The 16,688-nt window shown below is 39.4% G+C and overlaps 1 protein-coding gene across 1 annotated transcript in view; it reads left to right on the top strand.

Moving 5' to 3' along the window:
- FLT1 (fms related receptor tyrosine kinase 1) overlaps positions 1-16,688 on the top strand; it is a 109,884-nt gene that overhangs the window by 23,045 nt on the left and 70,151 nt on the right. Inside the window, exons 4-10 of the mRNA XM_064645439.1 lie at positions 2,027-2,151; positions 9,756-9,918; positions 10,004-10,140; positions 11,682-11,856; positions 13,781-13,898; positions 15,853-16,022; positions 16,435-16,594. Coding sequence (XP_064501509.1) covers positions 2,027-2,151; positions 9,756-9,918; positions 10,004-10,140; positions 11,682-11,856; positions 13,781-13,898; positions 15,853-16,022; positions 16,435-16,594 — 1,048 coding nt within the window. The remainder of the gene's footprint in view (positions 1-2,026; positions 2,152-9,755; positions 9,919-10,003; positions 10,141-11,681; positions 11,857-13,780; positions 13,899-15,852; positions 16,023-16,434; positions 16,595-16,688) is intronic.

Below are 16,688 nucleotides of genomic sequence, written 5' to 3'. Positions count from 1 at the left end.
GCCGAGCTTCAAAGCCTACCTAGAGCAACCAGGGTGCTCAGCTGACTTTTACAGAGCACTTTGTTGACTTCTCCAGGCACAAACGTGCATTTCCATTGAAGAAGAAGAAGAAAGAAAAGCCAAACGTGGTGTTTTATGCTTGTTTCCTGTCCCTGTCTTCAGATGGGCAGGAATCCTGTGAGGTCTGAGCTGCACAACCCCCACTGCCTCGATATTGGCATCAGTCAGTGGTGACACTCTGTCTGCAGACAGCACTTGTAGTCCGCAGAACAGCTCTTCCTCACACTTAGAATGATCTGGAGATTATGATACAGGAAGCTACTTTGCAAAGCTTGCTGGTTTTGAGCAGGAGCTCTTAATTTTGTGACAAAGACAAATGAGACTTTGGGGAGTAGTAAATCGGTTTGTCTGGTGATATTAAGGGGCAGGTGACCTCTTCTGTGGCTGCAGCCCCTGAAACAAAAAAGGTTCTTCTCCCCACGCTACAAACAGGTTCATTCTTGGTCTATCCTTGAATTGCACTGCAGAGGAAATGTCAGCCTAACAAGTCCTTAGGGCATTTTTTATTACATATGCATCCTCTATTAGTCATAAGTTCCTTTTGCTGTCTCAGTGGACATTTAATACCTACTATTAAATAATACTTTGTGGATTTCATTTCAGAAAGCTTGTGTAACAGCTTCATTAAACCTCTTTACACTTGAGATACTCTGCCTTACAGAGTATAAATTAGAGTAGAATTTGTTTCTCTTCCTGTTTGATGTCTCAAACAAAAGTATTATTGCATATAATAAGAAAAGAGGATTGTAAGGGCAGAACAGCTTGATGACACTGGGAAGTGCATATCATACTTTTGAATGAGATGCAAAACTAATGTATTTGAAGAAGTACTTGAGTGAACACAGGTCAACATGCAGAAGTCTGGGACCAGAACACTTGAATAAGTATTACAATTTGAGGATTTATAAGGGATTGGTTCTTGCTAGCTTTACTAATTTCTTATCCAAGTAAGACTTCCATTGTTATTTGTAAGATTTTTGACTGAGTGAAAATAATGGGATTTGCCTGAAAAAACATCAGAGCTGTAGATAAGCATGGAATTAAGATCTGAATGTTCCACTTTTTTAGGAGTTAAAAACCAAACCTTATGTGAATTTGGAGGTAGTCTAGCTGCGATATGAGTCAAACTGAACCTTCAGATCTGAACACCTGCAAAGAAGATTTGGAGCTAGAGACTGTAGCTTGAGCCCCTCTTTGTTAAGTGGTCCAAACAATAGCAGCAGCAATGTTCCTTGTTCCCAGAGCAAGCTATTTATGACAATGCCCTTTGTTAAAGGGATTGTTCAAGGGATGGTAAATTACTCTGCCAAGCTTTAGTTATTGAGTCAAGAGGAATTAATGTTTTCCTGGCATTTTCATTTGCCTTGTCACTTAAAAAAGAGACACATAGCTATTGTGATAATGGGAAAGAGGAGAAGAATTAACTCTTGGTAGTCTGTATTCTCAGACTTGAAAATATGGCTGGATTATCACAGTAGATTTTTACCTGGTGCAGCCAACATGAATTTTTCCTATAAATTTCCTTGCAGACAGCAGGAATATGTACTTCGTAGAGGTTTCCTGATAAGTGAATTTCAACTCACTTCTCATATAATTACTTTTCCTGGTGATAATAAATAGAACTGCCATGAATTAGGCCCATAGCAGTAGGGACGTTGCTGTAAAGGGGAAAAATGGACTTCAGCTGTCTGGAAATTTAAAGGAGATCTCAAGATACTGATATTGATATTGAACAATAAATACTTATTTTTATAAATATTTATAAATATAATATTTTTAAATATTTAATAATAATTTGCTGAACATGTTTTGACAAAAATAAACAGAAGATGGATTTCAGGACTTAGTTTAGCTTTTGTTATGGACAGGGTTAGTCTGTTCTTTCAAGGCTGTGTGCACTGTTACAATTTCCATACACTGTCTTAAAGTGTCAAATATTAACCCGTTTTTTTTCCTTCTCCTGCAGATACAAGCAATCCATTTGTAGAGATGCACAGTGATATACCTAAAATAATACACATGACTGTGGGAAGAGAAATGATCATCCCATGCAGAGTCACAGCACCAAACATTGCTGTTACTTTAAAAAAGGTACCTCGATCCAAGCATGCTCTGAAAGTGTAAATATAGATGATACTTTTTGTTTGCTTGTTTGTTTTCAGCTATTGTAAGGTTTTTGAAATATTTTAACAACTTAATGTTTCTTATGCAACATTTCTTGGTGTCAGTGTGTGCAGAAATATTTCAACCCTGCAGGCTTTGTTTTGTATCTCACGGAAGGGCTTCATCAAATCTCCTACTCTGAGCGACAATTTTCTGAAGAAACTTTGCATACTACTTTATTAAATCCTCACTGACAAAGGTTTCTTAAGCCCAGAAGGGAATTTCTCGTTAGGAGAAAAGATTTCCTCCCACCTCTTCCTCTGACCTTCCTCCCTTTTCCTCTTCTGTCCTCTGGAACAGCCAGTAAGTGCAGTCCCTGGAGACTTGCTCAGGCTGGACAAGGATCTCTGCAAGCCTTTGCCCTACCTCACTCCCACCAGTGCCTTTGCTGCTTCCTTTTACACATAAAGAGATGGTTTCTCTTTATGGGGAAATTTTGCAGGGAAACAGCAGAGTTCCATGTGATGGGACTAATTTTAGATAAAAAAAAGGACAATTTTGTGTTTTGGGAAAAATATTTATTTCCTAGGTGCCTTGTGGGTTACACAGACAACTAACTGAACTACATGTATGTAGTAAAGTACCTGGTATCAAGACAGAGAATGGGGCATTTTTTAAAGTTCCAGAGTTTTTTGCTTAAAAATTAGGTGGAGGTGCCTGTGATGTTTTGTTTCTAAATAAAAGGAGTTCTGGTGGCATGAAATTGACACTGTTAAAAGGAAGAGAAATTTTTATCTTTATGAAATAATATGCAATTGCCAAACAATACCACCATAAGATGCTTATCTAGTTCAATACAAGTCTTTTGTTTCCTCTTGACTGCAGAGTTTTACACCAGCCATAGATTTGAGTCTGTGTTTTGTCTTGACCTGGAAGTTTACCAATTCTACACAGTGCTACTTTGCTAATACAGATACTGATTTTTCTTCTTGGTTTTCACCTGTTAAATCCCATGAAAGAAAGGAAAATGTAAAGAAAAGAAAGTGACCTGACCCAGGATATTACCCTATGTGTGTCTATGTATACACACACACACACACACACACACACACACACAGTTATCCTGCAAGAAGATGCACAAGACTGTGTGGCTATTGAATCAAAAGTAAATGAGGTTTAGCTTTCCATAGAGGAAATGTTGTAAAGTGGGAACTTATTTGGGCACTGTAGTGTTGCATCTGAAATCTCAGCATATTAAATTTCTAACTAAGAAAATTCCTGTCAGGTTTCTCTCCTATTAAACAATATTAAAAAAAATATTTTTCCTTATTTGGAGAAGATTGAGACATAGCTACTCTTTTTTTAATATCACCTTGCCTTTTGCTTGGCATTGTGGTGTAAGACACACATCTTTACACCATCAGAAACAGATGTAATACTCTCAGAAGGAGAAAGAGAAGGCGGAGCCAAGTCTTGAAAGAAAGGATTAGTTGCTTACATGTTTTGCATTCCAGGAAAAATAAAATGTGTTCCGTAATTAATCCCAGAATTTCCTGAAGCATGTACGCTACAGTGCATTACATCATATCTTACTTTATTTATCATCTGTGACACCCTTATATGAAGATTCCAGCAAGGTTATGCTCCCATAGCAATTAAGAGACGTGTTAAATGCATTTCACAGCTGCAGGCATACTACTCCTAGAGAAATGGCAAGAGCTATTTTATATTTTCCATCAATAATAAAGGAAGAAGTCAGCGTCCCCAGAATCACCAAATCACAGAATATGCTGAGTTGGAAGGCACCCACAAGGATCATCAAGTCCAATCCTTAGCCCTGCACAGGGCCATCCCCAAAAGTGACACCATGTGCCCGAGACTATTGTCCAAATGCTTCTTGAGCTGTCATACTTGGTTCTGTGACCACTTCCCTGTGGAGGCTGTTCCAGTGCCCAACCATCCTCTGCAGCAAGAACCTTTTTCTAATATTCAGCCTAAACCTCCCCTGACACAACTTCAGGTCATTTCCTTGGGTTCTGTCACCGGTCACCACAGAGAAGAGATCAGTGCCTGCCCCTCCTCTTCCCCTCACAAGGAAGTTGCAGACTGCAATGAGGTCTCCCCTCAGTTTCCTTTTCTCCAGGCTGAACAGACCAAGTGACCTCAGCTGCTCCTCATACAGCTTCCCCTCAAGGCACTTCACTATCTTCATTTGGACACTCTCTAGTAGCTTAATATCTTTTCTATATTGTGGCTTCAAAAACTGCACACAATATTCAAGGTGAGGCCGCTCCAGTGCGGAGCAGAGTGGGAAATCCCCTCCCTTGACCAGCTGGTGATGCTTTGTCTGATGCCCCCCAGGACACAGTTGACCCTCCTGGCTGCCAGGGCGCTGCTGACTCATATTCAACTTGCCGTCGACCAGGACCCCCAGGTCCCTTTCCATGACACTGCTTTCCAGCATCTCATTCCCCAGTCTGTATGAGTATCCAGAGTTGCCCCATCACAGAATCTGGTACTTCCCCTTGTTGAACTTCATACAGATGGTGATTGTCCAGTTTTCTTATTAGCTGAGGTCTCTCTGCAGGGCCTCCCTGCCTTTGAAGGAGTCAACAGCTCCTCCCAGTTTTGTGTCAACCGGAAACTTGCTTAGTATCCCTTCCAGTCCTGCATCCAAGTAATTTATGAAGGTGTTAAAGAGCACAGGGCTCAAGATGGACACTAGTGACAGATTGCCAGTCTGATGTTACCCCACCATCCACTATTACCTTGTGCTCGATGTGTAAGCTAATTGTTCACCCATCACATGATGTATTTATGCAGCTGGATTTATGTGTGCTGGATATCTTGTCCAGAAGAATCCTGTGAGAGACTGTATCGAAAGCTTTACTGAAATCCAGAAAGATTAAATCAACTGGCTTTCCTTGATCAACTATGAGGGTTACCTTGTCATAGAAGGAAATCGTTTGATAAGCAGGACTTTCTTCTCATGAAGCTGTGCTGGCTGTGACCAATGATGATGATGTCCTTCAGGTGTTTTTCAACACCTCCCAGGATAATCTTCTCCATAACTTTACCAGGCACTGAAGTGAGACTGACAGGCCTCTAGTTTTCTTGATCCTCGTTCTTGCTCTTCTGGAAAGCTGGGACAATGTTTACTAGGTTCCACTCAGCTGGGACCTCTCTGGATTCCCAAGACTACTCAAAAATCACCAAGAGAGGTTTTCCATTGACATCAGCCAGCTGGGATGAGTCCCATCAGGCTGCATAGACTTGTGGGGATCCAGCTGGAGCAGCAGATCCCACACAATTTCAGGGTCATCTGGGAGCTGATCATTCTCACAGTCTTGGTCCTCCAGCTCAGGGCACTGAGATCCCCTTGGTCTGTCATCCATGTTGAAGACAGAGGCAAAGAAAGTGTTGAACACCTCTGCCTTGTCTCCGTCTCTGTGAGATGATAATTCTCATCCTGTAAAGGGCCAATGATATTTCTAAACTGCCTTTTGCAATTAATATATTTCAAAAAAAACTCTTTTTATTGTCCTCCACATTTCTGGCAAGCTTGAACTCCAATTGAGCTTTGATCACACAAATTTTCTTGCTACAGTGGCAAGCAACATCTCTGAATTCTTCCCATGTAATGCAGTCCTCTGGAGCTGGAAAGAAAATTCCATCATTAGAGTCATTAGGTTCTTCATTCTATGTGGTCAGGAAGTAAAAATATGAAATATTTTTTTTCCATTCTCTCTCTTCTGGAAGGACTCACTACAGGTGTATGAGCACTGCCTCCAGCATTCCTGTGCAGTGCTACTTCTTATTTTTAGTGGACTAATGTGGGAAAGGTTTATTATCCATCTTCAACACTCAAATGATTTTTTTTCCATCTTTACCTTAGTCAACTCTTTCGAGATACTGTGTTGTTCTCACTTCCAGGCTGAACATCTGTAAAAGTTGTATTTTACAGCATGGCAATCACATACAACATAGGAGGAGGATCTTCAAAATTCAAGAAGCTAATAACACAGATTGGGAATTGGGGATGGAGGTTTTAATTCCTATTTCAAATTCAGCCTTCAGATCCTGTTATAACCTTTATCTGCAACAACTACTGTCTGTGTCTCTTCCTCATCATACGAAGACTGTGAAATCAATTGATAGTTTTGATCTAATGCTTAATACCTTGATATCCAGAGCCTCTCAAACCATCATTCCTATCAATACGATTCTGGCTGCCTCATTTAAGATCCCTAAAATAAGATAACCCTTACTGCAAGTAAGGTGTGTACTTCTCTTACCTCTTAATTTGCTTTAATCTTGCTAAATGAAGAAAGCATCAACTTTTGGTACAATGGTTTGATTCCTCTGCTTATTCTCCTTCTGGATTGTCTGTCATAAAGTCAACAATGACATTCATGGGAGGAGAGGTAAATAAGCTTCAGCATAAAGAATAAAAAGAGGAAAAAAACCCAGGGATGTTGCAAGTCATGCAGTCTGAATTGTTTAATAACAATTAAATAATAACAATAACAACAATAATATAATTGTATAATAACAATTAAATAATAACAATTTAATAATGCCACCTCATGCTTCCCAAATTGACGGGAAGGGATGCATGAAAGAAAAGATAGGCATTCAAAACTCTAATGTACACTTTTACTAAGCTTTTAGCTAGCTCTTTCCAGTAAAATCTACCTTTGGAAATGTGGGGAACCACACCTTGTCTATGCACTCTTGACCATATGTACGTACCCAAACCTGTGTGGTAGTTGAGCAAGTTTCGAGCTGGCTTCCCATCAAATCTCCAAAGCTCAGCGAAAGCCTTTTCCTTCCCTCCCCCTTCAGGCAAAGGGAAAAAAAACTATAGAAACTGAGAGAAATTGAAACCAACCGAATTTTATAAAAAATATATATTTGCATATATTTACAGTTATATATACAATTTGAATATATTGTACACACGATAGGGAGCTCTTGAGGGGAAAAAAAGGGAAAAGGGAGGGGGAAAAAGGGATTAAAAAAACTAAGAAAACCCCAAATATCCTTCAAATATACCCTGTTAATAGAAAGCTAGCGAATAAATACAAAAAACCAAATTTAATACTCCCCTGAACGCGACAGCAGAACTGTGCGAGGTACCAGCCAACTCCCCACGCCTTCTGAAGGGACCAGAGATAATGGCAGGTCCAAGCAGGCAGGCCCTGGCCTATACAAGCAAAGACCATCTGCAGAGAGACCTGTTGTCTTCAGCCACCGGAAGAGAGAAGAGAATGAGCTCTCTTGTCTATGCCTTATTTATATGTTGTGTTGCATTAAAGGATGATTTGGAATACTTCCTTAGATTTCTCACCCCCGTTGCTAAGGAAGGCCTAAAAAATCCAAAAGCCAACCCACTACAGTAGTACTGTGTTAGTGCTGCTAGGTAGCAAAAAGATTTAGTGGTTGGTGCTGGGCAAAGAAGGAGGCACAGCCTATACCAAAAGAAACTGAAGTTTAGTTTTGAAACAAAGAAGGTAAAAGGCCAGGACTGCACTGGCAGCCACAGTGATGTGGTTCATGCAGATAAGTATGTAGACAATAAATTCCATGTTTATTGCAGCTGTCACAACAAACTGATTCTTTGAATGCCTCTGATTCGCTGCTGGTACCCATCTGTAAGCTATTATTGCAGCTGAATTTATCCTCTGCTGCTTCAGTGGCAACCTCACTGTTCCGACACTTCATAGGTTTTCTACACCTCTTTGTGATGACCAAATGGCCAAGTTTTTGACAAGGCCCTGAACTACATGGGCCCTGCTCTGCACAGGTGCAGGACCAGATGGTCTCTAGAGGTCCCTTCCTACCTGAATTATTGTGTGATTCTGGGATCCTCTGTCCTTTATCATCCATGCAGTGATCAGCATGGTGATGATGCCATGTCTCTAGTTGACGGCCTGGAAGCTGGTTTAGGGAAGAGCAAAGCAACTCCCATTCTCTGAGAGTGGAACACAGGACATCTGAACCAGTAGGGTTGGCAGAGGAGAACAGTGTGGAGGAGAGCTGGGTTAGAAACTGAAGCAAGTAAGGAGAGAGGGTAGAGCTGTGAAGGGCTCTGAGGGTGAGCACCCAGCCACCACCCATGTTCTCATCTGAGAAAAAGTCCTGGTATTCCCATCCTCTGAAAGGGACTTGTCATAGTATCTTGTTTTATTTTGTTTCATTTTGAACAGGAATGGCAACAGAGCTCTTAAAAGCCAGGATATTGTTGAATGGTAGCTAGCAGTCTGTAATATAATGGGCTTTACTTTGGGGGTGTGTGTGCGTGTAACGCACACTTTCCCCACAATTCGCATACTTATTATAGCACCTTATCAGCTGTTGTAAAGATAAGGAATTCTACCAGAGCATTTTGTGCTCTGTATTTATTGCTTATTTGATTCATCATGCATTTATTTCTTTTGGAAGAAATGGCATGAGATCAGTGAATGTGATCTCAAGGGTAGCTTTCTACATACACTGAGCAGGCAGCATCAAGGATGCCATATTTTGGAGAGAAGCTGTACCACACAGGGGGGAACTGGACAGCTGTGCTTCCCCCAGCCTCCAACAGCCACCCATGCTGGCTTTGGCTGGAGGAAGGAGAGGGCTGGCCAACACATAAGTCCTCTGCTCAAATAAAGGGGAAGAAAGAGATGAAGGGTCATTATGTGACTGGTGCACAGTGAGAAGTGATGGGCTGCAAGGTGCTTAGTTGATCCAGGGATCTTTGCTTAGGGCCCCAATTCACTTAAACTCTACTCTGTGCCATCTTTAAAAATATCTTATTTTTACTGTAAAAGCAGGTGTTATCAGAGTATAGTCACATCCAGACCTTGTACCCATGGCTGATCTCTGTGTTACCCAAATGGGGGCATTTATTCCATCAATAACATATAACAAAAAAGCATGAGATTTTGTCTGACCTTCAATGCCTATGTCATGCTTTGCCTTTTCAGGGTTTTCTTTATACCTTTTTAATATGGGGCTTAAAGCACAAAGGATTTTAATGTAAAATATAACTTGTCCTGCTGACAAAGTGAATGCTTGATCCCACATGGCAATAATTTATTTTTATTTTTTAAGTTGTTTGGACAACATAAATGAGAGATGCATCAAATTGAATCCTGGCAGTAATTTGTTAAAGCCATGAAATGACAGCAAACCAAGTCCATTTGTCACCTCCATTGAAAAATGGGTATTTGTGTCTCTGTGGTGGAACCAGGATACTTAATTGCGAAGATAAGCACTTTAGCTGCCAACCAGCAGCCAACAGACCAGCAGCCCAAGTGCTGAAGTTAATGATAGTGTCAATCTATTGTGTCATAAATTACATCCTGTTATAAATAATGAAATCTTGGAAACAAATGCAACATTCACATTCTTGACCCAGATTTTTCCTTTATTTTGTGATGAAAATGTGACTTGAAAAACCCGCATCATTAAATGTCATCCTTTCTGCTTTGATTGGCGGTTTTTAGGGTGTTTTTTTACTCGTTCCTTTATATTAGGATACTTTGATTAGAGAGTAAGCATGAGGAGGAGTTGTTTTTATGATGTGTGTTTGACACTTCCAGATTCCACGAGAAACCCTAATTCCTGATGGCAAGACAATAATCTGGGACAGCATGAAAGGCTTCAGAATACCTAAAGCAACCTACAAATTTATAGGGCTCCTGAGCTGCGAGACAACCATCGGTGGACACACGTATAGCACAAAATACCTAACGCATCGAGAAAGTATGTAGCATTCGCCATTCCCTGTCTTTCAGAAAGCACTCTTCCCTGCTGACATTACTAATTTTTCTCTCTTTGTCACATGCAGCCAACACAATTTTCGATGTTCAGTTAAGCACCCCACGTCTTGTCAAGATGCTGAAGGGAGACAGCCTAGCACTTAACTGCACTGTCACTGCAGCCTGGAACACCAGAGTGCAGATGACATGGACTTATCCTGGGGAGGTGAGCACTGTGACTGAAATAAAGAAACCAGAAGCTTCCCACAGATCATGCTGCATCTATCATCCTGGGAGGAATTCTTCTTTGGAATGCTTGCCGTGGTTTGCATTCCATCATTTTGACCCTTGCTGACGTGTCTCTCTTAAGGTTCCTTTTTTTTCTTTCTGGTGCTTAATTGAATAAGTAAACATGTTTACACAATGTACTCTGGTTATATTGCATAATCACAAGCGAACACTAGAATTGTTTCGTGTCTGGGAGCTTCTTTTCGACTTGATGAAATAATAAAAATTTATCACCCAGTTCCAGTCAGGGACATACTCTTGTGACATAAAGGTTTTCAGTGAGGCTGGCTTTCTCAGCTCATTCATTTCAAAGACTGGCAGACAATCAGGCACCCAACCTGAGCATGTTTAGAAAAGATATTATGATTTAGCTAGCCAAAATCTCATTTGTCAAGTGTCACATGCACAGTCCTCTTGTTTTGACAACTACAGGAATGATCTTGAATGTGTTTCTCCACCCCCCATGTTGGGTGCATCCTCATAAATATTTGTCACTTACAGAATAACTGCCAGCAAGTCCCTGTAAAGCTGATAAGAAATTTGACATTAGCTTAAGATTTACAACTCCCATTCCTTTCATGTCGGTTTGATTTATGCTGATGATTCAAGTCAAGATCATTTATTATGTCACTCATTGTGTCTAATTACAAGCTGAAATTATGATTGCATTACATAGGAAAAATTAATGTAATTATTTATTATATACTGTAGCCATTTTCCCTGGCATTTTTTCACCCCCGAAGTAAACAACTTAGCAAAAAGAATTACTCCCAATATATTATATTGCTTATTGCTGCCTTACCAAACCCCAGCTGGGCACCACACTTGTGTAATTCTACTTTGTTTTTATTTTTATGGTAACTGAAGGGTGCTCAGTGTTTATAAGCCACCAACAATGTCCTGGGTTAAATAAACTTCGAGGCCAAAGGTTGAGGGGGAGTTGCAGGAAATAACTCCTCAGACTTTCATTATCTTCAGTTCCACCCTGCCATTCCCTTGCCAAATCTAGTCCATTTTCCATCTGTAGCATTTCCAGAATTCTCCCCTTCTTGTATTAATGTTCTCTTCTTCTGTATGTCTGCTGCCTATGGCACTGAATCCAGGCACCAAACTATGTGCTGCTCTTCATATCGCGGTTTCAGGGATTTTTAGGAGCAAGGCTGGACAATGCAGTGGGGAGCGGGGCATGTTGGTATGACAGGCTGTACAGAAGGGATGATCTTCCTCTGGAAAGTACTACTTTGGATGCTATTAAAACTTTGGTGAAGACAGGGATGAATTGCCATATAATGTTGCATATATTTTTTATTGTTGACCCCCTGGAAATGTTAAGCATCTTTTTATTACCTGCCTGTGCTGTACTGAGGGATCTGGGGTTTTTTATTAAGTTATGGTGGCAGTACAGTAAAATGAAAATCCTAATAATCATGAAAATTGGCTTGATTCAGCTTTTTGTTTTTCATTTTTTTGCTTTTACAGACAAGGAGAAGAGGTTCCGTAATGCAGCGAATTGACCAGAAGAATACAGAGGCTAATATTTTTTACAGCATCCTTGTTGTTGACAAAGTGCGTGATATTGATAAAGGGCAGTACACCTGCCATGTGAAGAGCGGGCCCTCGATCAAAGCTGTTAACACAACAGTCATTGTTTATGGTAAGAAGTGTTGCAGATTTGTAGAATACAGAATGATCGTATACCAAGGTCAGTCATATGATAGCTTTACATCTTGACAGAAAGTGGAAGTGAATTTGTAGCATATTCATCATAGGCAGAAAAAGGAAAACAAGGGAGGAAGGGTACTCAGGAGGGAGACCATGTGCCATTTCCTCCATGACTGTTTTGTATTGTTGCCAGCAGACACGTTAATGTTCCATTTGATCAGTTTTGTCTGCTAAATACTGTGATGACGCTGTCTTCAGTCAGTTCTAGCAGATGCAGTCAGTGAAACTATAGTTTTTTGGGAAAAAAAGTACAAGCTGAATTTAAATAGAAGAATCCCACTTTCTCTTGTATGGTACTTTATGCTTTGCTGTCTCTGAAAAATTAAGGAGATATAGATACCCTAGCTCTGCATGGAGCAGGGAGCTTGTAGATCATTCAAAAAATTAAACAAGGATGAGATACTGCAAATCATTAATATGGTTTCACAGTGGGAGTCTTAAACGAGTCCCCCACGATCTGCCTGGGTCTTCTGTGAAGTCTGGCAATTTCTGGCGTTATTTCAAAAGTATGTGAATTAGGGTTTTTGTGCATTGGGACTCTAGGAGAAGCTACCTTCTTTGCGGCATCTTGTTACAAGTAGGACTATGCAGGATCTTCGGGGAACCACTGGTGTTATAGACCAAGTGGCTGATGGGTGTCCTCTACAATCGATTTGTTCATGTTTTCAGTGGTGTACCTTTTCTCTCTCACCTGGAAGTGTGGACTAAGCACCCTGTGTTGTTATTCTTAGAGAGTATTTCAGTCCATTCTCTCTATTTCAGCTCTGGGAGCATAGGATGAATCATGATACCTACTTACTATATTCTTAAACAATTAACTGAAGCTGTCAGAAACTGAGTTTTAGATTAAAATTAAAGTTAGAGAAACTGGAACTGTCGAAGTCAGCCTGTAAACTCTTATTCACATACGCAGCCCCATCTATGGGATACCTATATTAGAAAGAGCCTGTGTGAATAAAGGCTTGCAGAATCACGGTTGTATCTTTATAACATGACTTATGTAATTAAACTACTTATTTGTCTTCTGCATGTTATTTTCAATGTACATAGCAAGTGTGAATAAATATTGCACTTGTTTAATAGATATCCCCCATCCTTATGCAATTCATAATATGAGTAAATATTGCATTGTAAATTTGATAGGTACTATCAAAGGGACATTCAAACAGTTTTTCATTTTTGAATCTTTTATTTTGCACAAGTTGGCAGGGGAGGGAAAGATATTTTCCAATGTATTGTATGAATTTTGTGTTCTATTGCCTCTGGTAAAAGCCATCAGGTTGCCAGAGAGTTGGAGATATGGGGCAGAACAACTGAAAAAGAGCAAATTCCAGCAGGTTCAGATTGTTCTGTGAAGTGACAAAGATTTGTTTGTTTAATGAAACAGCTGTTTACCAATGATACAGAAAGTTTCTGCCTTTTTCCTTTGCTATTTCTCTGAAGGTCCCTTAAATCCTCTTTGGCAGAATATTTTCTTTTGCAACATTAATTGATTCTTGGCCTGTAGAAGTAGAAAGGTCATCTGATCATCTAGTTCAGCTTCCCACATACCAAGAACCACTTAATCTCTTACACGTTTTTTTCTGGATGAAGCATAATATGAATTTGGCTAGGCCATATCTTCTCCGAGCAGATTCATGCCCTGGGAACTGTATCTCAGTTTCTTGTATATTTGTGGTATTCTTTTCTATTTTACAGATCTCTAGGAGGTTAGGCTCTATTCTTGTTGTTGCCACGTGGGAACATCAAAATTATTAACGATAATTTTTATTTGGATTCCTATTCTTTTTAGTAGAGCAACTCTTTTTGCAGGAATAAAAATCAGTAATACGGTGTGCTTTTTTATTTTGTTTAAGATAAAATGTTCATTAATTTGAAACGTCGAAGAAAAACTGCGCTGGAGGCTGTAGCTGGAAGAAAATCCTATCGCTTGTCAGTGAAAGTGAAGGCATTTCCCTCTCCAGAGGTTATATGGTAGGACAACAGTTACTTTCAAATATGCATCTTGAACCTCTTCTTAGATGAATAGGACCCCTTGAAATGACAACAAACTGGAGGCAATACAGTTCAGAAGTTTTATTGGAAGTTTCAGAGTTGCCCAGGGTTCTAACAATTTATGAGAACATTATCTCCATTTTGCAAGTGCAAAAAAGGAGATCTGGAAAGTTTAAAGTTGAGATCCTCAGATGTGTTGGATATGTCTCCTCTTGAAATCAATGGACACTCTACAGCTAAATATCTCTAGCAGCCTTGACTGAAGTGTCTCATTCAGCTTCACTCAGACTTAGATATGAGACCTGAACTTGCTTTTTAGACAGTAAGAGAAAGAAAAGGTTTTCATTAAAATAACTGTTTGACTTGAGTCATACAGACATGCACTATTAGGAAAAAAAAAGGAGTTGGTGCTATTATGTTGTGATCTGCAGGTTGTAGATCTACTTTAGTGACGGGGGCACTCACCTTATCTCATGTATACTGTGCTAAGAAATCTTTTGAACAGTTTTTGTATAATCCAAACTACTTTTATATAAAACAATGTTATCTATTCATGATCTGAAGTGTTTTTTTGTTTCAATCATTTTAAACACCAGTAACTCTGTTCAATTCATTGCACTTCAACAAAGGATCTATGACAAGACTGATTAAGAAAACAAACCACACATACATGAACAGTGAGAATTCATGTTACTCACAGCCAGAAATCACTTTTGCTCCAAAAATGTTGTTCCATTTTACAAACCCCTTACATTTATGGCTCCATATGGAAAATTAAGGGGTGAATGTGGCGCTGATGCTGGCCATTTATATGGCATATTCTGTTTCTCTAATGGTTGGGTTTATTGACTATATTGACCATTGACATATAGATCCAAAACTTCTGAAATAAAAAAATCTCCAAACATTTAAAAAAGAATTTTAAAATTTTTTATTTATTTCTCACCATGAGGTTGGTCAAACATTAGAACAAGTAATCCAGAGTGGCTGTGCAGTCTCCATCCTTGGAGATATCCAAAACCATACTGAAAATGGTCTTGGGCAACCTTCTGACCTTGCTTTGTACAGGGGATTGGACTCGACAAAAGCTCTTTCAGCTGTAACTATCTGTGGTTCTGTAAAATACAGATACAGAGAAATGCCTAAATCCATAGCCCTTTGAACAAATTTTTAGTGCTCCTCTAATAATAGTAAGAGTTTTCTGTAAATACTTATTAAAACCTGTGAATCATTTTGATCAAGTCCATCATCATAGTGAATCTCAGTTGCACCCTTCTATTAACATCACGTTAATCTTCTTGCAACTTATTAAAATGTAGTTTACAATGTATTTTAGACTTTGAAGAAAAATGTTGTGCTTCAGGAATCTGTGTGTAAGCAACAGTTAGTACTTTCTATGTTGATTTTCTGTTATCTTTGAAAACATTCACTTGATAGCAGGATATCTGATTCTTAAGTGCTTATCTAATCTCCTTACTCTTCCTCTTCCTAAAATCACAGCTGTGCTTAGGCTACTGTAATCCTTTGTCCCAGGATGTATTCTGAGGTCATAAAAAAATGGTCACTGCAGGGATGATGCAACCTCTATTTCCATGAGTGACTCTTGGCCAGAATGGTTGTCTTCTAAACTAAATGGTGGCACAAGCATGGACAACTGGGATCTTCAGAGATAGAGTGTCAATTTTCAGCAACTCTCAAATGCCATAGAGCCCTGTCAGATCCTTAACAATTTTAATATATAGAATAGATTTTCTAAAGTATTTTACAAATATCAGCAATCCTTTTTGAAAGGGAAGGATAAGCCTCTAGTAAACAGAATCTCAGACTGTAATTCCTTTCCCAAAGATTGAGAAGTGTTGTGAAATGAAGGAACACAGACAGTTTAACCAAAAATAATTTACAAAATTTTGATTTCTGGAATTCTGTTAAACAGGTTAAAAGATGGGCTACCTGCTGCTGAAAAATGCGCCCGGTACATAGTTAAAGACTATTCATTAATCATCAAGGATGTTGCTGAGGAAGATGCTGGAAACTACACCATAATATTGAGCATAAGACAGTGGAACTTGTCGAAGAATCTTACAGTTACTCTTACGGTAAATGGTAAGTTTGCAACCTGTTCTCATGCTTCTCCTGAACATGTAAATGCTGAATTTTCATTCAGCTGTATTGTCATAGATCTTGCACAGGTCAGGACTTTGTGGGTTTTCTTACTGACTTGCATGAGCCCAAATACAAGCCTCAGATGCTGTGTGGCAGACTGATCTTTGAGTCAGAAGATGGACACTGGTTTTCATTAGAAGGGTTTCTGTCTTCCACAGTCACATACTTATTTGTGATGACTTTAATGTGTTACTAACCGCTCATCTGACTTGATTTAGGACTGCTGGGCTATTTTGTTCTCCTGGGAAATTTTCTTGTTACTCACACTGCAGGAATGTAGTATTTTTATGATCGTGCTATATATTGGAAATGGGCTCATTTTAATTGCTTTTCGATTTTTTACTCTTTACAGTGAAACCCCAGATATACGAAAATGCTGTGTCTTCATTCCCTGATCCCAATCTGTATTTACTGGGCAGCAAACAAGTGCTGACATGCACTGCGTATGGTATTCCTCAGCCTAAAATTACATGGATGTGGTATCCCTGTAAACAAAATCATTATAAAACAAGGTAGGACAACTTCCTTACTTTTACTTAGCATGTCTTCCCTTACTATTACACTTAAACATTTACTTTTTTTTTTTACAAGAATAAAGCTTGCTAT

The sequence above is a fragment of the Pseudopipra pipra genome, chromosome 2, assembly GCF_036250125.1.
Source record: "Pseudopipra pipra isolate bDixPip1 chromosome 2, bDixPip1.hap1, whole genome shotgun sequence".
NCBI classification, from domain to species: Eukaryota; Metazoa; Chordata; class Aves; order Passeriformes; family Pipridae; genus Pseudopipra; species Pseudopipra pipra.
This window is presented reverse-complemented; position numbering and strand designations above follow the sequence as displayed.